Source organism: Periplaneta americana, chromosome 14, assembly GCF_040183065.1.
Source record: "Periplaneta americana isolate PAMFEO1 chromosome 14, P.americana_PAMFEO1_priV1, whole genome shotgun sequence".
Classification (NCBI taxonomy): domain Eukaryota; kingdom Metazoa; phylum Arthropoda; class Insecta; order Blattodea; family Blattidae; genus Periplaneta; species Periplaneta americana.
This window is the reverse complement of record NC_091130.1, coordinates 83,480,670-83,500,131: the sequence shown is the minus strand read 5'-3', so window position 1 is coordinate 83,500,131 and position 19,462 is coordinate 83,480,670. Positions and strand designations below refer to the sequence as shown.

The 19,462-nt window shown below is 35.4% G+C and overlaps 1 protein-coding gene across 1 annotated transcript in view; it reads left to right on the top strand.

Moving 5' to 3' along the window:
• The first annotated feature begins 972 nt into the window (after positions 1 to 972).
• The window catches only part of LOC138713520 (uncharacterized), a 29,840-nt gene continuing 11,350 nt past the window's right edge, over positions 973 to 19,462 (top strand). The window contains exons 1-2 of the mRNA XM_069845691.1: positions 973 to 1,117; positions 13,016 to 13,173. Coding sequence (XP_069701792.1) covers positions 1,106 to 1,117; positions 13,016 to 13,173 — 170 coding nt within the window. The 5' untranslated portion in view covers positions 973 to 1,105. The remainder of the gene's footprint in view (positions 1,118 to 13,015; positions 13,174 to 19,462) is intronic.

The window sequence follows — 19,462 nt, the reverse complement described above, 5'->3', positions numbered from 1 at the left end:
TGAGTGAATCAGTCAGCTTTCATTTCTGTGTATTTACTTTTTAAAACTAACTTCAGGTGCTTTGAAAAGTGTTTTGACTTTCGAAACAGTTGTGAAACCTTTTAGGTAACCAAATGAGAATGCCAAAACTTCCAAAAATTTACTATATCGTGGACATCATCCCAGAAGGACGTATCAACAAAATTGCAAGTTTATATTAGAGCCAGATAAATATGAAACGATTTTCGCTACCCTTGTTCTACATAAGGAGGTACTATCTTTGATTCTTTCTGATGTAGCTACATTGTAATTTCCAAATGATTCTTTTCATACAAATAGGTCCCATTAAAATATATCAATAACGCAAAATTTGTTGACACACCCTTCTAGTATGACGTAAACAATGTCGATTTTTTACTGTAAAGCTGTATAAAACTAATGTTTATTTTGTCACTCTTCTAACTGAAGTATTGAAGCGATCAGCATCTCAACATATATTTGTACGAAACTTTCACAGTGTCTGGAACTGAAAAACAAAATGAAGTTATTTTTTTCGTTTTCATGTTAATCTCACCTCGGATCATAACTCTCACTTATTTGTAAATGAATTGACCTTTATTTCTATGTATTTCTTCTGTTTGCTAAGTTTAAGTGGTTTCAAAACTGTTTCTGTCTTTAGCCTACATAATAGTTGCCATACAAATTTAAATTTATGTATTGCTACTCGTAAAATCCGAGAACTATATTCTAATACAACACGTTAAAGGTTTGTTACCCTGCGCGAAAAGATCCGGGATGTGACACCAACACAAATGAAGAACAAGTTTGAGAGCGAGATAGGGCTATCGGAGGCCTAAAATAGATTGGTGCAGCTGTCATTGTGGCGAAGCGAGCTGGCAAAACAAAAGACGATAAAAGGGCGTGAAGACTTTCGTTGTCAGGTACGAGGAGGAGGAGGAAACGCAAAGCGGTGTCAATGCCATGGCAGCTCCCTCTCCCCGTCTTACAACACTGCTTCATCTTCTCCGTGAAAAATCCAGGCCATTGTGATGGAGCCCGGCAGTTTATAAGCGGCGCACCACGCGACTAGCCCCAGCATTCTATCAGCTACCACAACGCTAGCAACATGAAGTGGCAGGTGAGTGAACTCCTGTCAACAGTGTTTTGTTCATAACGGTGTTTACATAATCTAACGGGAATCCTGTGATTTATAACGCCGTCAAGATGTCGTCTTTTCAAACTTTACGTAAGAAGCTCATATATCACTTTCAATTTTATTGTTCTTTGCAGTCGGCTTTCTTTTGTTAGCACAATGTGTTGCTAAGCCGGGAGAGGTAAGCTTTTAATGTTCCTTTCACTTCTAACGTCGAGGCATTGTTGTACGGCTAATAGCATTCTCATCAACGTTTCCTGACTTCGATACCATTGTTGGTAAAAATTTATAATGAATAGAAGTCATTAAGTAATGTAATTTTATGAATTGTATGATTATCCATTTAGGATTTAAAATTTTTACATAGACTACAAATACTTAACATCAGTTAACAATGAATTACTTCGCTACAGAGCTTCTATTTTCCCAAAGTTCAACAACATAAAATATTATAAAGTCAGAATCTCCAGTTATTCAATTTGAAATGCCTACATTTAAATTAGACTATATAAAACAACAAATTTTCATGAAGTACCCAAATCTAAACATTATCTCAAGTCTTATTTTGTCTTTATTATAAATTATAACTTTTAATCAAAATTCAATTCCCAAACATCTACTTGAGACACTTAAATTTGAAGTTTTATATACATGTACCGAAATGTACTGAGAATAAGTGTTAAAATGTATTAAACATATTCACTTTGCTTCTCTCCATACTTTTAATTTCATTGCTTCCACGATTGATAATAAAAAAATGTTTAACAGTCTGCATATTTAAATGACACTTCAGTTAGTTATGCTTCTATGAAGTCTTGAATAAAATACATCGTCACAGAACGTAGTTAACAGGTAACATCTTTTGTCCATATTATGAAGCACATATTTACCTCTGTATTATAGCAATGAAACAATTTTCTGATTTTGAGAATGCTACAGAAATGCATATAAGCCTATGAAAATATAAAAATTTCATAACTTTTTCAGGATTGAATTGCATAAGTACAATTAAATAATGTATTCTAATAGTTATAATTGCATGGGAATATGTATTTTTACAGAAAATATAACTTGTTTTCTTCTTTCGCGTAAGCTTTCCAAAAATGGACAGATTTGTATAACGTAAAACATAATTCTATACTTCATGAAACTAGAAAACTATTACATTGTTTCTACGAAGCATCTTTCGCGAAATATTATGCAACTAAAATTTCTAATAACACAACATTTCCAATTTCTATTACGCTGTTTCAACACAGAGGTATTGAGAAGTGATGAAACTTTTATTTCGCTAAATATTTTGAAAATAAACTTAACATAAAAGTAAGAACACCATCCCATTAACAAAAGAATAGTTATGAAAATGATGGTGACTGCTTTCAGTTGTTTCATTTCAGTTCCTTTGACAATGTTTATAACAAATTTATTCCTCAAAATAATGGTTTAATCACTGTAGACGCGAATTAAATGGCTTAATTGTAAATTTATTTAGACTAGAAAGACGTTACTATGGAATGTTTCAAGACTATGTGATCCCTGAATTACTGATTTTAAAGCTTAATATAATACGGCTCTTGATCTCACATTCATCATCCAGTGAAAGAATACTAACAGAACAATTTTTATAAAACTCACCACAAAGCAGAATTTCTATAACATAACGATCACCAGAAATATATTGCCGAGGGCTGGCTATGGGCATTAAGTAAAACAAAAAGTCTTTGTTCTTCCCGTTTCTAAATACCCGAGCATTTAAGCCATCAGTTACACAGAAAATCTATCAATTTCATAAGATTTTCTCCTGATTGCTGTACAGAACCTGGAAAAGAGGATATTAATGACTGAAGAACAATTTAAAGAATATTCGTAATACATCACAGTTTTACAACTGCATTATATCGGTTTTTAACGTGGTTGCCGACTTCCGATTCCCAACAATCAAGCAGTCCGGTCCATCCACACATCCTCCTTGAAGTCCTCTTTCTTACATCGATTCAATGATTCCCTTTTTCTATGATTTTATTGATTTTACTTCTTTCTTTTCGGGTACCAATTAAAACAAAACTTTTCAATGGCATGTCACCTTCTATTCTTTGTATTATCTTTACCATCTTAAATGTGTGAGTTTTACAATTACTCATTCAACAGTCTGTTTCCATAGTGGTAATAGTTACTTAACATAGATTCTCGCTATACATCACTGATACTTGTCTCTTGTATCTCTCTCTTTTATAAAGGGAAAATCACATTACAAGTGATTATATCCGAATAGTTATTTCATTTGAACGAGTGTAATATGAACTGCATAATTTGTATTATGAAAAGCCTTAGTGTGTAAACTAGAGGATGAACGTTTATATTCTTATTTGGCTATAGGACCTATATTGAAAGATTTTATTCTAGGGTTTTCGGTTACGGATTAAGAAACTAAAATGTAGACTGGCAAATAAAGACTGAAGTATTAGAAAACAAATTCCCTCTAAATTCCAAAGTAAAATATAAACTTGCAACATGATAAAAGGATTGAATTATTGCAAACAAATCCGCTCCAAATTTTAAATAAAATATAAGGTAGCAACATTGTAAAAGTACTAAATTGTTGCAAAAGAAATCAGCTATAAATTCCAAAGTAAAATATAAAACAGCAACAAGAGAATAGTTTTGAATTGTTGCTGAACATATCCGCTCTAAATTTCAAAATAAAATATATAGTCCCAACATGATAAGAAGACTGAATTGTTGCAAAAAAAAATTTAATCCACTCTTAAATTCGAAATTAAATATATAAACTGGCAACATAATACAAGTGTTGAATTGATATGAAATAAAAAATCCGCTCTAAATTTCAAAATAAAATATGAACTTGTAACGTGATAGAAAGATTGAACTATTGCACAACAAATTCGCTCTAAATTTCAAAATAAGGTATAAACTGGCAACAAAATAGCAGAACTACACTGTTGCAAAGCGAATCCGCAATACATTTCAAAGTAAAATACAAACTCGCAACGTTATAAAAAGGTTAACTATAAGGCAAATGCCAGGTAATCTTTTGGTGAATCCTTTGGCCTCACCTCATCCTCACTACATATCGCCAAAAATTGTAGAAAAATGCAAAATTTTAAAAATTGTAAGAAATTGTAAAAATTGTAAAAAAATGTGTAAAAATTGCAATTGTAATCTTGTAAAGTTTTGACTTGTTCCACATCTCAAAGCTTCATTGGTCATGTAAGATCTGTAGAATATAATAAATTAAATGAAATAAAAAAAATTGAACTGTTGCAAAACAAATCCGCTCTAAATTTCAAAATAAGATATAACATGATAATAGGACTATACTGTTGCAAAGCGAATCCGCAATAAATTTAAACATAAAATACAAACTTGCAACGTGATCAAAAGATTGAATTGGTGCAAAGCAAATACGCTCTAAATTTCAAAATAGAATATAAATTTACAACATATTAAAAAGACTGAACTGTGCAAAATAAATTCGCTCCAAATTTCAAAATAAAATATAAACTGGCAATATAATAGTAGAACTAAACTGTAGTAAAACGAATCCGCGATAAATTCCGAAGTAAATATAAACTTACAACGCGATAAATAGACTGAATTGCTGCAAAATAAATTCGCTCTAAATTTCAAAGTAAAATACAGTTCGCAACATCCTAAATTGTTGCAAAAAACGCTCCAAATTTCAAAATAAAATATATACTTACAACATAATAAAAAGACTCAATCACAAAATAAATCCACTTCAAATTTCAAAATAAAATATAAACTTGCAAGTTGGTAAAGAGACTGAACTGTTACAAAATAAATCTGCTCTAAATTTCGAAATAAAATATAAACTGGCAACATGATAGTAGGACTAAATTTCTGGAAAACGAATCCGCAATAAATTCCAAACTAAAACATAAGCTCGCAACGTGAAAAAAAGACTGAATTATTGCAGAACAAATTCGCTCTAAATTTCAAAATAAAATATAAGTTAGCAAAATTTCAAAAGGACTAAATTGTTACTAAAAAGCACTCTAAATTTTTACAATAAAACACAGGGTAAAGGTAGGTAACATTGTGATACTAATAATATTAAGACAGTACTTTTTGAGAATTTTTTTACAATTTTACTGAGCGAGAAAAGACCGCTTTTGTGCAGAAAGTTGTCCATGAACATTCCCTTAATAAGTTGACGAAAAAACCGATCTTCCTCTCGCGCAGTAAAATTATTAAAAAAAATCTCCAAAAGAACTATCATAATATTATTAGTATCACAATATTACCAACCTTTATCCTATATACTTACTCGTAACATGATAAGAATATTGAATTGTTGCAAATTTAATCCGATCTTAATAACGAAATGAAATATAAACTGGCAGCCTGATAGAAATGCTGAATTGTTACAAAATAAAGAAATCCGTTCTAAAATTCAAAATAAAATATATACTCGCAACGTGTTAAAAGGACTGAATTGTTGCTAAATAAATCCGCTCTTAATTTCAAAATAAAATATAAAGCGGCAACATGATAGAAGCACTAAATGGTTGCAGAAAAAATCCGTTATAAATTTCAAAATAAAAATATATTCGCAATGTGATAAAAGGACTCAATTGCTACTAAACAAATTCGCTCCTAATTTCAAAATAAAATATAAACCGGCAACATGATAGAAGCACTAAATTGTTGCAGAACAAATCCGCTCTAAATTTCAAAATCAATTTTATTTACTTGGTTATTTAACGACGCTCTATCAACTACGAGGTTATTTAGCGTTGATGAAATTGATGATAGCGAGATGAGACGGAGGATTCGCCACAGATTACCTTATGGTTGGGGAAAATCTCGGAAAAATCCAACCAGGTAATGAGCCCAAGCGGGAATCGAACCCGCGCCCGAGCGCAACTTCGGATCTGCAGGCAAGCGCTTTAGTCGACTGAGCTACGCTGGTGGCCAATTTCAAAATAAAATATAAGCTTGGAATATAATAAAAGACTGAACAGACAGACTGGGGAGCGTACAGATATAGGTAGGTCTGTATATTATAGGAGTAACTTCAAAATTACAAAATTTGCTCAGTATCAGTGATGAAGTTACATGAAATAATGAGTAAATTTAAAGAACAGACAAATATAGTACTTAGCCTACTCCGGCTGATCTCCTTGCCCGCCACTGCGCTGATTGCTTGGTTGGGTGTAAATTTTTATTTTATTTTAGTAGGTTATTTTATTACGCTTTATCAACAGCTTGGGTTATTTAGCGTCTGAATGAGATGAAGGTGATAATGCCGGTGAAATGAGTCCGGGGTCCAACACTGAAAGTTACCCAGCATTTGCTCATATTGGGTTGAGGGAAAATCCCGGAAAAAACCTCAACCAGATAACTTGCCCCGACCGGGAATCGAATCCGGGCCACCTGGTTTCGCGGCTAGACGCGCTAACCGTTACTCCACAGGTGTGGACTGGTTGGGTGTAAAGCGAATAATATGTAATCCATGGCCATATCCACAGTCTCATCTCGCTACTACCAATACTAGGCCTACCGACACTAGATAACTTCGCAGTTGATACAACGCTTTTAAAAACTCCTGCGTGGTCTAAGAGTAGCAAGCAGGACACGTTTTCCGAAGCTGTGCCCGGGCTTGGGTTCGAAGCCCACTGGGTCCAGTGTCCTTCCAGGGTTTTCCCAGCTGTAAAACAAATGCTAACTAATCCCATAGCGAATCCTGGAACTCACCTCGCTATAACCTATTCCTTCGATACTAGACAACTGCGCAAATGGCATAGCGTCGTAAAATAACCATTTAACAAACCATCTTTGCTGGGGATCGAACTCACAGTGTCACGGCTGTCAGGCCTCGCATACTGATGAATCGTCTACTAAGGATCTCATTGGCACGGATCTGCGATACGGTCCATTGCGTTATCTTTCTGTCAGTCACGACGAGTTACAACATAATCTACGCCATTCAAGGCGTCTTCGCTGTGAAATTATTATTGAGGTATTCATACTCATGTGTGGCTGATTGCACACAATATTGCACCTCCCCCACCCAGTGGCTAGCTCGGTCAGGTGGCGACCTCTTTTCCAGGATTGAACGCAGTTAACGCACAGAAGAGTAATATCACAGTCTAGTATATACAGCCACGAAGCTCAATACTTAGTAAATATGCATCCATAGATAGTTGCTAACCACTAGGATCGCTAATATCGTCTCATTACAGAAAATGCGAAATAGTACCGGCACAGTCTATTGTTTCTAGCACCCTCACAACTCAAGTTTCGTGACTGTACGTATATACTAGACTGTAGTAACATTTCTTTTAAGGCTGCCTCTGTTGCTCAAGTGCAAGCGCTCTGTTCTTCCATTCGATCCCCGGCCAGATTATGATAGAATTTGTAGTGGACAAAACAGACGTGCCAAGGATTTTCTCGTGATACTCTCATTTCCCTCTATCAATCCATCAACTCCTCCTCATTTCATCTATCATATGCAATAGTAAAAATAGGCAAGAGTGAAGCTTTGGGTGTTTTATGCTTACATAATATTAAAGATTTGAGACTCTGGACCCTGAGGCTTATCAGATCTCGTTTGAGAACATCCTGTCAAGGAAGAGGAAAGTTGGTCTGCCTGTCAGCATCGGATTCACTAATGCCACACTGGCCACTGTGAGCCTGAGAGCATGATGCACACCGGCACGGCCTTAGAAATATCAATCAAACCAAAGACCCCCATATAAAAATGTTCTGTTTTCTGTACTACACACGAAAAACATTTTACTCATATAACCCTAAGAAATTCTGGCTGATATGTACATCTTTTATCAGGCAGTACATCTCACTTGACGTTATGTGAGAGGAAGAACAATTGTTTGTATGCATCTAATGTCTGATTAGTGTAACATGTAGCTAATCGGCGATGTATGCAATGGAGAAGGAAATGAACTGGCCACCCTACCCCATTATCTCCTGGACTAGTTACCTTAAAGTGGTGTCTTATTGGTATCACTTGTGAGATTCAGACTTGTCTTCGGAAGTTGACTAAACCACGAAAACCCTAAGAATAAATATATAATCTATGACTTTAATTTATACTAAAATGTACTGTTTAAGAAGTTTTCTCTGATGCATTTTGTACGCTTGGTCAAAATGAAAGTGGCCGGCGTCTGAGAGACTAAGTTCGAATCGGGTATTTCCGTGAGCGATCGGGACAGCCAGGCTTTGTTCAAAAGATTGCATATGTTCTTCTAGTAGTTATAATGGGGAACACAACTATTAATCACTAAAATCTTCCGAGAAAATAATTCATTTACGAGATTTAAAACAGACATCGTTCAGTGTGTTTAAATAGTGAATATTGTAACACAAACATTATATACTGCCTAATAGGTTCTCAAGTGGAGTATGATCATTGCTCGTTACAATGTCGTTTTGACTCCTGTAAAACTCTTAGCGTAGTTTGTAGAGCAGCAACAAAAAGTTCGTGTGATTGTATGTTTAAATCATGGAATTACTAAACTTTCTTTTTGCTGCCTTTTAAATGTATCAGTGAAAATATAATAGGTTTTCGTCATTTTTTATCCTTAGAATACTTTTCGCTTTATTATTTCTTCGTGTTAATAGAAACTTTTGACGCTAGATGGAAGTAACATTAAAGACGACAATTAGGGGCTTTCTTATTAAAATGCTGTGTTAATTATTTTATTAATTCCGGCTACTTTGCACTCTATTGCCTAAGTAACATTCAGTAAATATGTTGACTGTTAAATAATTGACAATAATTAATTTGCAAGTTGTGCTACAGGGAACATGATTATTATACTAATCTAAATCCGTGATCATCAGGGTCTAAACGTAGTAATTGTAAACAAGAAGAAGAGCCATAATTCTGATGACAAAATACATTCTGATTTCCTGGAATTATAACCACAAATTTTTACCAATTTTGTAATTATCTGTAGGCTAAATAACATGAATTAACATAAGCAATATTATTTCACTATACACCCCTATTACATTAAAAGGAGTTGTAAAAAATAAAAGAAAGGACAAAACAAAAAATTCACTACGGAGATTCGAAGCATGCTGTGGAGGTAGCCCAAATCAGCGCCTTGTATTATGGAGTTAACTAAAGCGGCCCACGGAGGTTTACGATAGAGAACTGCGCGCTCACCCGAAGAGACTTAGAAAATTTTCGCTGCTCAAGAGACAGACCACTTTCATTTTAACCAAGTGTACAACTTCGGATAAAATGTTGCTATGTCATAATGTTTTGTAATATTATATTGCCGCTTCCAAAAATCACTGTTTTAGAAGTGATTAATGCAACTCTTCAAGGGCCAAGGCGACCAACCGATTGTTGGTCTTACTTCCACATGCGTTAGCAGTGGTGAATGATCATTCAAGAGTACGGAGATATCGTGTGGTTAGCATCATGATCCCCCAGTCATCGTAGCCTATCGTAGCGTCCTAAATTCATTACGATGCTGTTTTGGCATCGGTCCCATATTATACCAGCCGAGATTTCATGAGAAAATTCCTTCCCCATAAGGACTCAAACCAGCGCTCATTCCGTAACGCGAATTCAGGCATGATGCCTTATACGACGACGCTACGGCGCGGGCTCTGCAGAACCAATCAAATTTATTGGATTTCTGGATACTAACGTAGCCAAATGAGTTTCATTATCCTTGATTATTGTTTACAAATGACATTGCAAAAATAGTAGTAACCATAATCGCAATTATACTTACATTATTACTAATTATTGATACAGATATAACAATCAATAATATAGAAATTATAATTCATTAAAACATTTATAATAAGCAGAATGAAATAATAAATTCATTAATATAGCTGTACAACCAACCAACAAATTTAATTACAATTATACTAGCTTATCTAAGTTATTTCTAACATTAACTGTCGAGTAGAAAACATCTTTAAAGAAAATCCACAATTGGTTCCACCCTTTAGAAGTAACAAATTACTGAACTACAAGTAGGAGGTAAACATCACGGAACATAATGAGGAAATGTTTTCTTAATGGAACAGCATGTTGATGATTATGAGACACTCCCGCCGCCGACTAAAAATCAGTGTACAATAATTAATAAGATTCAACTACATGGGTGCGGAGGAAATGAAGTCCTCGTAATGCTAATAAACATCGTGATTAACAAATACTAATTTATAAAGCAAACACTAAGAGCGAATTGAAAGTCTGCTTGCCACGTTAAAAGCAAACGAAATAACGAAAACGCTATTAATCTGCGTAAAGTAAAATGTTCATTTCATAATCTAAGACAGTATCTCATCATTGAATGATTTCCTGGACATGTATTTCATTCTCTCTTAGTTCAATATATTAAACGTTGTGCAACATTTTAATACGTGAGAATTGAAAGGCACTAAATTACTTTTTTTTTTGGTAGAGTGAGTTACACATTCTTTCTTATATTTTAAAGATAACGCTATCGATTAGTAACGGAAGAAACTACCTACAATTGTGTGGGAGAGTAGATTACAATTTATTCTCTAGAGTTAGTGAAGAATGGAAGAACTAACTGTTGCACTTAGCTCCGTTCAATTCCAAAACTTGCATCACCTGACTTGACACTGGCTGCATTTATGTGATAAATAAATGAATATGTATGTAATTAGTTTGCTTTTCAAGATTTGTTTGAAATTATTTAGGAAAACAGTAGTTTTCATTGGATTCTGAAGAAGCACAAGATCAGTCAAGACTTTCTTGATAAAGGTACGGCTCAAACCGCTTAGAAATTTATAGAAAAGCTTTCATAAACCTTCATTTAATACTACAGAAAAGGGTTTTCACTTTTGGTCTCAGACTGTTTTCCTGGTAGAGGACATTCGTTCTTTGATTGCGATATGAATTTTGCCCTTACAAAACGTGCTGTAATTTTATATTTGCAAAAATAATCTGATGTGCTAATTTATAGTCTGACGCTTAAGTAAAATTGAAAGAAATTAAGTACAATACATTCATTTATTTCTGTAATGATTGTAATGATTTCTAATTTGTTGAGCATTATCTCCACTTATTTCAGAGGTTGCAATTTAATTTTTGCAAACATGACAATAAAGTAATTTGAAGTGCCAATTTATTGTCTGGTAATGTCATATAGAATTGAAAGAAAAACTAACTACAATAAATTAATTTTTCTCTAACTAGAGTAAAATATAAAATTAATATTTACATTCAATTTTTAACATCAGTAACCCATTCTCTACCTCTCTGAAAAATAAAATAAACACAAACATTAAAAACCTAACTTTCCTACACTTTTTTCAATTTACAGAAAATTACCAAAGTGTTGTTAGTTCCTTTCTCGACTGACCGATTCATTTTCACTCAACGAAATGGAATTGCCTGTAAATATGGCAAAAGCACTGTGCTACCATCGAATGTAAACTACTGTCTCCACGAATTGCATAGAAATGAAACAAGCATGGGTAAATCTATGCGATGAATTGGTGTGGGGTACGCGAAAATTCTGTGTATGAAAAATGATAATTCAAAGAAATGCAGCAAGAAGAAGCTAGAGAAACTAGACATATGTATCACTCACTTCTGCCACAAGCAGTATAATGCGTGATACGGTAGATTTGTATCTAGTACCACAATTTTTCCATTTATTATAATTCCATTACTGTTACATGTCTGCGAATAATAGAATCCATTTTAAACTAAATACGTGAAGAGAAACTGAAGAGTAAGAGATGTGCTAGGCTACACATTGCTAAATAAGAGATATATTAACGAAAAAGTAACGATTTAAACTTAAGAATTGTGGCGACTTAGACATTTTGGTGCTATGCATAGACATTTCGCTAGCCTGCGCTACGAGCGTGCTAGACTAGCCCCGGCTATCGACTGATTACTTGTACAGGATTCTTATCAAAACGTTAGTTCGCTGACCATCCACCGGAAGCCCGCGTTAAGAATGTCTATGAATATGGCCCTTTAAGTCTAAATGTGGAAAATAAAGAACAAGAATGTAAAGGACACGACTATCAGACATAGCAATGGGATGCCCTCAGAGAACGATGCAATGACCAAATTTTATTGCAGTGGGAACAATGTATTGACTGACTCCAATCCCCAGAGTTTATAAAAATTAACGGTGATTTTTCGACGATCTGAGAACTCTCGACAATTTAGTCTTCAGAGTTTAGCTCCAGTTAAGCTTAATCGTGACCGCGATGTACCTACTGTAATAAGGCGCATAACTATAGCGTTGAGTACAATCAACCGTCGTGGTATGGTCCATTGTCAATGCTGACCCCAACATCACAGGAGTCCCATATATAAAATAACAGTGTCGTGAGGTCGTGATTTAAGATTAGGACTCCAGTTACGGAATGCGCACTAGTTCGAGTCCTCAAGGGGAAAGAAATTTTCTTATGAAATTTCAGCCAGTGCGCGATGTATGGGGCCGGTACACGCCCAGCATCGTGATGCACTTGGGGAGCTACGATAGGTAGCGAAATTCGGTTACGAAAGCCACCTATAACGGCTAAGAGGGTTATCGTGTTAACCACACGATACCTCCATTCTTGTTGGATGACCGTTCACTTCTACTTCGGCATGTGGACATGAGGCCAGCTGCCGGCTGATCGGTCTGGGTCCTGAAAGGGCTGTAGCGTCACAGTTTATTACATAAAATACCACTTTGAGAAGATCTCTTCACAAATGACTTCAGGTGAATTCCCGATACCCGACTCGATCCTTTCTGCTTACTTGTAGCAGGAAGAACTCGTAATTGAAGCGCTGCTGATGGGATTGTGTAAACAGTGCATGTTATTGACCCTGCCGGGTGTGGCACGTTGCATAACCGCCTCCTGCTGTTGCAGAGTCGCACGCTGGGGGTGACCTTGACAGTCCTGCTGCTGGCAAGGGTCCAGGCCGCGCCGCATCACATACCTCAGCAGCTCGTCTACTACAACCACGTGATTCCTCCACAGCACCGCCAGGACGCCAACGTGGTCGTCGTGCCGGGCAGCGGCGCTGGGTACGTTTCTACAACTGCACAGACTCTCTCTGCAATTCGGCTTTTCCTACGTTTCTCTCTTTATCTTTTTATGTATTTTTCTCCGCCTGTCTCCCGTCTTCCTGTCTGTTTCCTATTCCGTTTCTCTCCGTCTCCGTCTCACTCTGTATCTGTCTCCATCTATCTTTGTATCTAGATTTTCTCTTCCCCTCTATCGTCTGTCTCTATCAATCTCTGATTGACTGGAGAAAGAAACCGCATATTCGTAAGCAGAGTACTTATTTTTTTAAGTATCCAATATTTTGAGAGGTGGTTAAAACAAGAAAAAAAAGTCCAATAAACATGGGTCCTAAAATTAATATCTTCCGAGATATGTGTACTTGCTCATCAATATCACAGAATGTGGTAATTATGATTTCCATTAAAAAATATTCAATATTCTGAGGGATAAGCGTGTTCATCAAAACAAGAAAAAATAATAATAAATATGAGTCCAAAATTTAATATCTTACGAGATACTGTCCGTTACTCAGGAGAAGACGAGCGGAAAGAATGTGACCTTCTTGACTATCGTTGTTGATTATTATAAACATCGCTCAGATAAGCATCCCAGTAGCCAGGTTATTACTCGTGCGGGAAACATGAGTAACAATGCGTATGGAAATTAAACCTAAGTTGAACAGAAGGAGACCTAATGTTTCCGCTTAATGCAGTACGAATATTGCACGTGTTGTCGTACGTTATCTGTTCAGATCCCTTCCTCCTCAGTCCGCTCTCGTCTTCTCTCGAGTCACCGACAGTATGAGTACTTATTCAACATCAAAAAATACGGAGTTGTTTCCGATCTCTGATAACGAATTTGAATGACATCATGTGCGTCAAGAATCACACCGACAGCTGAATTGCGGCGAGAGGTGACAGACCAGTAGTGAGTGATTTCATAATCAGAGTGCACGGTGTATCACAGTAGCATTCCCCATGAAAATCGAGGCTTTTGGGAGGGGTACCTTTTCCGATGCCACGTACAGTTACGTGAAATTCATAGGAGCCTGCAAAAACATGGTTTCGTTATTTCCAAGAAAAGCAACTTGTGTGTACCTAATAAGACTGGCAAAACTCGGATGCGATTAATTCCAGAGTGGAAAAAGCAAACAAATGCACCCCCCGTCACAAGCCGCCTAACCCCACGAGATGATACAAATTAATTCCATCTGAGCTTCATCAATCTTATTAAATACACAGAAGATGCCTTTCTTGGAAATAACGAAACCTCGTTTATTGCAGGCTTCTTTTATTTTCACTTAAGTGTACTTGGCATTGGAAAGAGTCATAATGTAGCCTACACCTCCCAAAAAGACTCGATTTTCTTGGGAATTTCTGCTATGAATCGCCGTGCATTCTGAGATCACTACTGGTCTGTCACAACGCACCACAGTTCAGTTGTCGTGTGACTCTTGACGCACATTATGTCATTCAAATTCGTTATCAGAGATCGGAAACAACCCTGTATGCTCAATGTTATTTCCATAAAAAAAAAACTTAATATTTTGAGAGGTGATTTTATTCATCAAAACAAGAAGAAAAGCATAACAAGTATACGTCTAAAGTTAAGTTTTATACGAAAAAGGTCTTTGAAATTGGTATTGTAAAAACAGCATAATATATATTCTAATATGAGCTCTTTGCTCGTTTCTTATTGGGTATACATTATCATATCAGAAATGCAGTAAACAAAAGGGTAACAAGGTGTGAGTCCCTCAGTCGTAGAGCAGAATTATGCGTTACAATGAATGGAGTATCTCCTATGGTGATGATGAACAAAATAACACACATATCTCGGGAGATATTAATTTTAGGACTATGTTTATTGTACTTTGTTTTCTTGTTTTGATGAATACTATCACTTCTCAAAATAAAATGCATGTCAGGATTGTCTGTCTGCGACAACAGTCACAAGACTATTCTGCAGTGAAAAAATTTTATACAAATCTTTCTATTATTATCACATAATTGCTTTTATTAACAGTAATCTCACTAGAGATTTTGATTTATCTAGAGAAAATCAAAAGTCGAGTGGGATTTAATTGACTATTACACGATTAGAAGAAAGTATATAAAGATTAGAAGTAACAAAGTACTCCAATATAATAAAATATTAATTGGCTTACGAAAATACAACTGTCTTCAAATGTATTATTGTACCATCTCAACATTACGCTAGATAGTAGTAGTGTTTTATGATTGTTTTCTTGTTACCGGTATCAGTTGTGCCAACTATGGAATCATCATTGAACTCTGTGGACTGTTACTAGTCAAGAAGGCTTCGTTGATTCAGTTGCATTTTTATCAAAACATTTGCATTTCACTTCAATCATCCGGATCCCATAATCAATGTCACTTGACAGATGATTTTCAATAAATCTTAGTATTAAACAATCTCTGATACGTGACTATCCATAATATCATATAGCAGAAGCTATAACAAACATAACCTAAATAATATAAACAAGTGTTAGAAAAGTTTTAATTAGGGATGATGAAATAAACAAGGGACGTTTTAATTAACTATGATGAAATAAAAATAAACATGAATAATTTTAAAAGTAACAATTATTGAAAGTACAATTTTCAAATTTGAATGTTTTAGTGGTTGGTGGTTCAGTTGATGTTATATTGGACGTGTGTGTAAAAGAAGTGAACTCGTTGATGTACATGATGTATCCCTCAACTTATTCAGGATTTCCGAATGGTGCTCTTCATATATGACCAGTGATCTTTATTAATTCTTGTTCTTGAATGCCAGTGCGAGTCATATTTGAAAGTGCTGTGCATCGACTGAAGTGGTTTGTAATTTTCTGTTTTTTGACGTTCAGACCAGTGCAGTTTGAAATGTTGACAAACATAGAAACAAATGCTAGGGTGGTGATAAAAATAAACAAATGCTAGGGACGCGATAAAATTAAAATGCTAGGGACGCGATAAAATTGTGCGATAAGCAGCCATATTGGTTGAAAGATGTCCTTTCGTACCGATTTATTGGTCGAAAGTAGTGTGACGTAGTAAAAGTGTAATAGTCAGTGCAAAATAATATTCCAAATCAGATGTCCCCACTTAACGGAGGACTGTGACACCCTGTTTTGAAATAACTAATCCATTAACTCTCTACACTTAAATTGTTATATCTGTATGGTAGTTACCTATGCAAAAATATTTAACTGCATAAAATGTGAGCGAGGTCTTAATTATTAAAAGAAAAACAGATAAAAAAATTGACAATGAGAGCCACTCCTTGAAAACAAGATATACATATATACATATATATAATTTTATTAGCATTTTTATACAACATTTCGAGCAGTTACTTAACCCAATGTGTTGCGAGAAATTATGTCTCTTCCTCTTTTAATCATTACTATATCCATTTCAGTGTTTCCTACTTTTCTCTCAAATCTGGATAAACAATCAGCCAATTTCTATGCTTGTTCTTCATATAACAAGAAGTCTATAATATTTATTCAAAAATATATGAAAAAGAAGACAACTAGACCCCACAAAAAATTACACCCAACTTCTTACAATAAGGAAATCTACACGATTAATTTTAAGATTTTCGTACAGGGAAGTAATGTATCCATTACTGAAGCTATCATATTCAACTCGGCTGGGCCATAATCGTAACTTTTGAATCACTGGCTCAATTTGATCTTGAACATAATATAAATATACACATTATTACCTTTATGACGTGTTAAGGCTATTAAAGTATGCGAAAATATCTTATAAGTAGGCTACCATATACAAACGCAATATCACAGAAATTTGTGAAGTTTTTCACTGCGTAGCCCAGAATTATCACTTCTATATTATTTTTTTTTTACAACACGGTTTCTCAGACTTTTCTTACATAAGAATACTTTTACTATGATTATCGAAGACTGTTTTCTTGTTACGAAGACTGCAGGAAAGGAGTGTATATCGAGAAGATAGCCGCAGACTACAACTTGGAAACTACGGTTCTTTATAATGTTACAGTATAATGTACCTAAAACAATAAATCGACAAAAACAGGAAAACGTTAACAAATACGACTTTGTCACGACAAAATATGAAAGACTTTAGTCCATCTAAAAGGAAAGTCGGGACGAATCATGATTTTAGGCTCGGAGTTGTACAAAAATTATCTATTTTTTTACTGTGAATTTTCATTCTACAAATAACTGGGTGAGAAAATTACCTCCCAGAAAAGCGATGCTCTACCATGCGTTGGTTACGGAAACTGCGCAGCATCCGTGATTGTATTGACCACAAGTTATTAACATAAGTATTACTCATCCAAATTAAGAAAGAATATTCTGAAACTGCCTACGTTTTTGTTCTGAACATTACTAAAAGACGCATTATGCACTGTTATTCCCTTTCAGATATAGATACAATGATTTCCTGATGTTCTTTTTCAGTTCTTTCAAAATATGTGGGTAATCATTACACACTTTATCTTTCAAAATTCCCTATAGATGGAAATCACTGTGGTCAGGTCGGTAGATCGAGGGAGTCCACATTCGTACTGACGATTGAAGTTGGCTGTATGTGTTGTCGCATAATCCTGTTGGAAATATATAAAACGTACGCTCCTTTTCCGTTGTCATCAATAAGTGTTTATACGGTATTTAATAATATTTTACATTACTAGTCTATTATTTTCGAATCACAGACACAGCTCTGTCTCCGTAACTAGCGTGTACAGGTGGCCCGGGTTCGATTCCCGGTCGGGGCAATTTACCTGGTTGAGTTTTTTTCCGGGGTTTTCCCTCAGCCCAATATGAGCAAATGCTGGGTAACTTTCGGTGTTGGACCCCGGACTCATTTCACCGGCATTATCACCTTCATCTCATTCAGACGCTAAATAACCTAAGATGTTGATAAAGCGTCGTAAAATAACCTACTAAAAATAAAAAAAAAAACTAGCGTGTAAAAGCGCGTCCGCCAATAGCCGAAGTTTTATTTCAAGGCGAGTTAAAGAACGTTGCTCCTCCTTGAAAGGGCTTCAGTTAAAATTACGTACTATCTGTAAGCTAGCCCTCATACCATCTAGTTTCTTATTTTGCGAGACAGCAGCTCGATTGATGCAGATTTCTCTACGGATATGGTTTCGTTAAACAGCAGTGAACTTTGACGTGAAAAGCGGGGAGGAAAGTAGAGGATATCAAGGAAGGTACCTGCAACAAACCTATAGGCTCTTTGAATTTGACTGGACAGTGGACTGTCCTAAGTAAAAAAGAATTTTTATCCTAGTAACTTGAATGCATGGATAGAAATGAACCTAACGAGAACATTCTGTACTATTAATGGAAAGCTTCTCTTAAGATAGGCCTATTTAAATTTTGGAGATTTCAATGGCAACAGGAGACGCATCTCGTATTATTTCGTACTGTGACAAGGTGAATTGAAGTATTGGGAAGTTGTAAACAGATATACAAGGAGAACGTTGCAATATTTTTAAATTCTTAAAGGCGTGGCGCAGCATTAGTAGAACTGCTGAAACACAAACTTTCTCGTCGGAGATCCAGCATCAAATTAAGTAGATTTTGTGAAATAAAACATGATGTGGGGTAGATTTTGTTGATGTGTTCCCGATTCTTCGCCGTAATATATTAAAATATGTCTTTTCACTGATTGAGACAGTCTTGTTGCGCCGCCGTCTTTCAATACTAGAGATCTGGGTTCAAATTCCCTACTGTTTAGATATAATTTGTGTTGCACAAAGATGCATTGGAATACGTTTTCTTAAGATACTTCCGTTCTCCCTGGAATAGTTCCAAAATATCTCCACACCACCTCATCTGCATCACCTCGCGAGGAATTCCTCGAACTTCTCAGTCGGCTTTGTAATTAATATTTCTGTCGCCAGGTAGTACGGGTATAATATCTATCATACCGTGTGAACAAATTTATGAATTTGTCCCCCGCCCAGAAAACTAAAAGCTGTGATAAAAAATTTACAACAACACAAAAAATGCATCTGTTCTTCAACTTAAGAACTTCGGACCTAATTGCAAGCACGATAACCCTTAGGCCACAGAAGGCAGTTTACTGTGTTGTAAGAGATACTTGATGCTTGTAATACGTTAAAAGTAGTTCTCAGAAAAGCTCCTGATACTGAATTACATTTTCCTATACAAAATTAATTTTTAAGATCATTTAAGCCACATTAAACATTTATCCTTATTTATACTCAATTTGATGACGAGTCTCTTATGTTGGTGTTCTATACACGCATTGAAGTCTCCACATTTATCGCTTTTACACATAC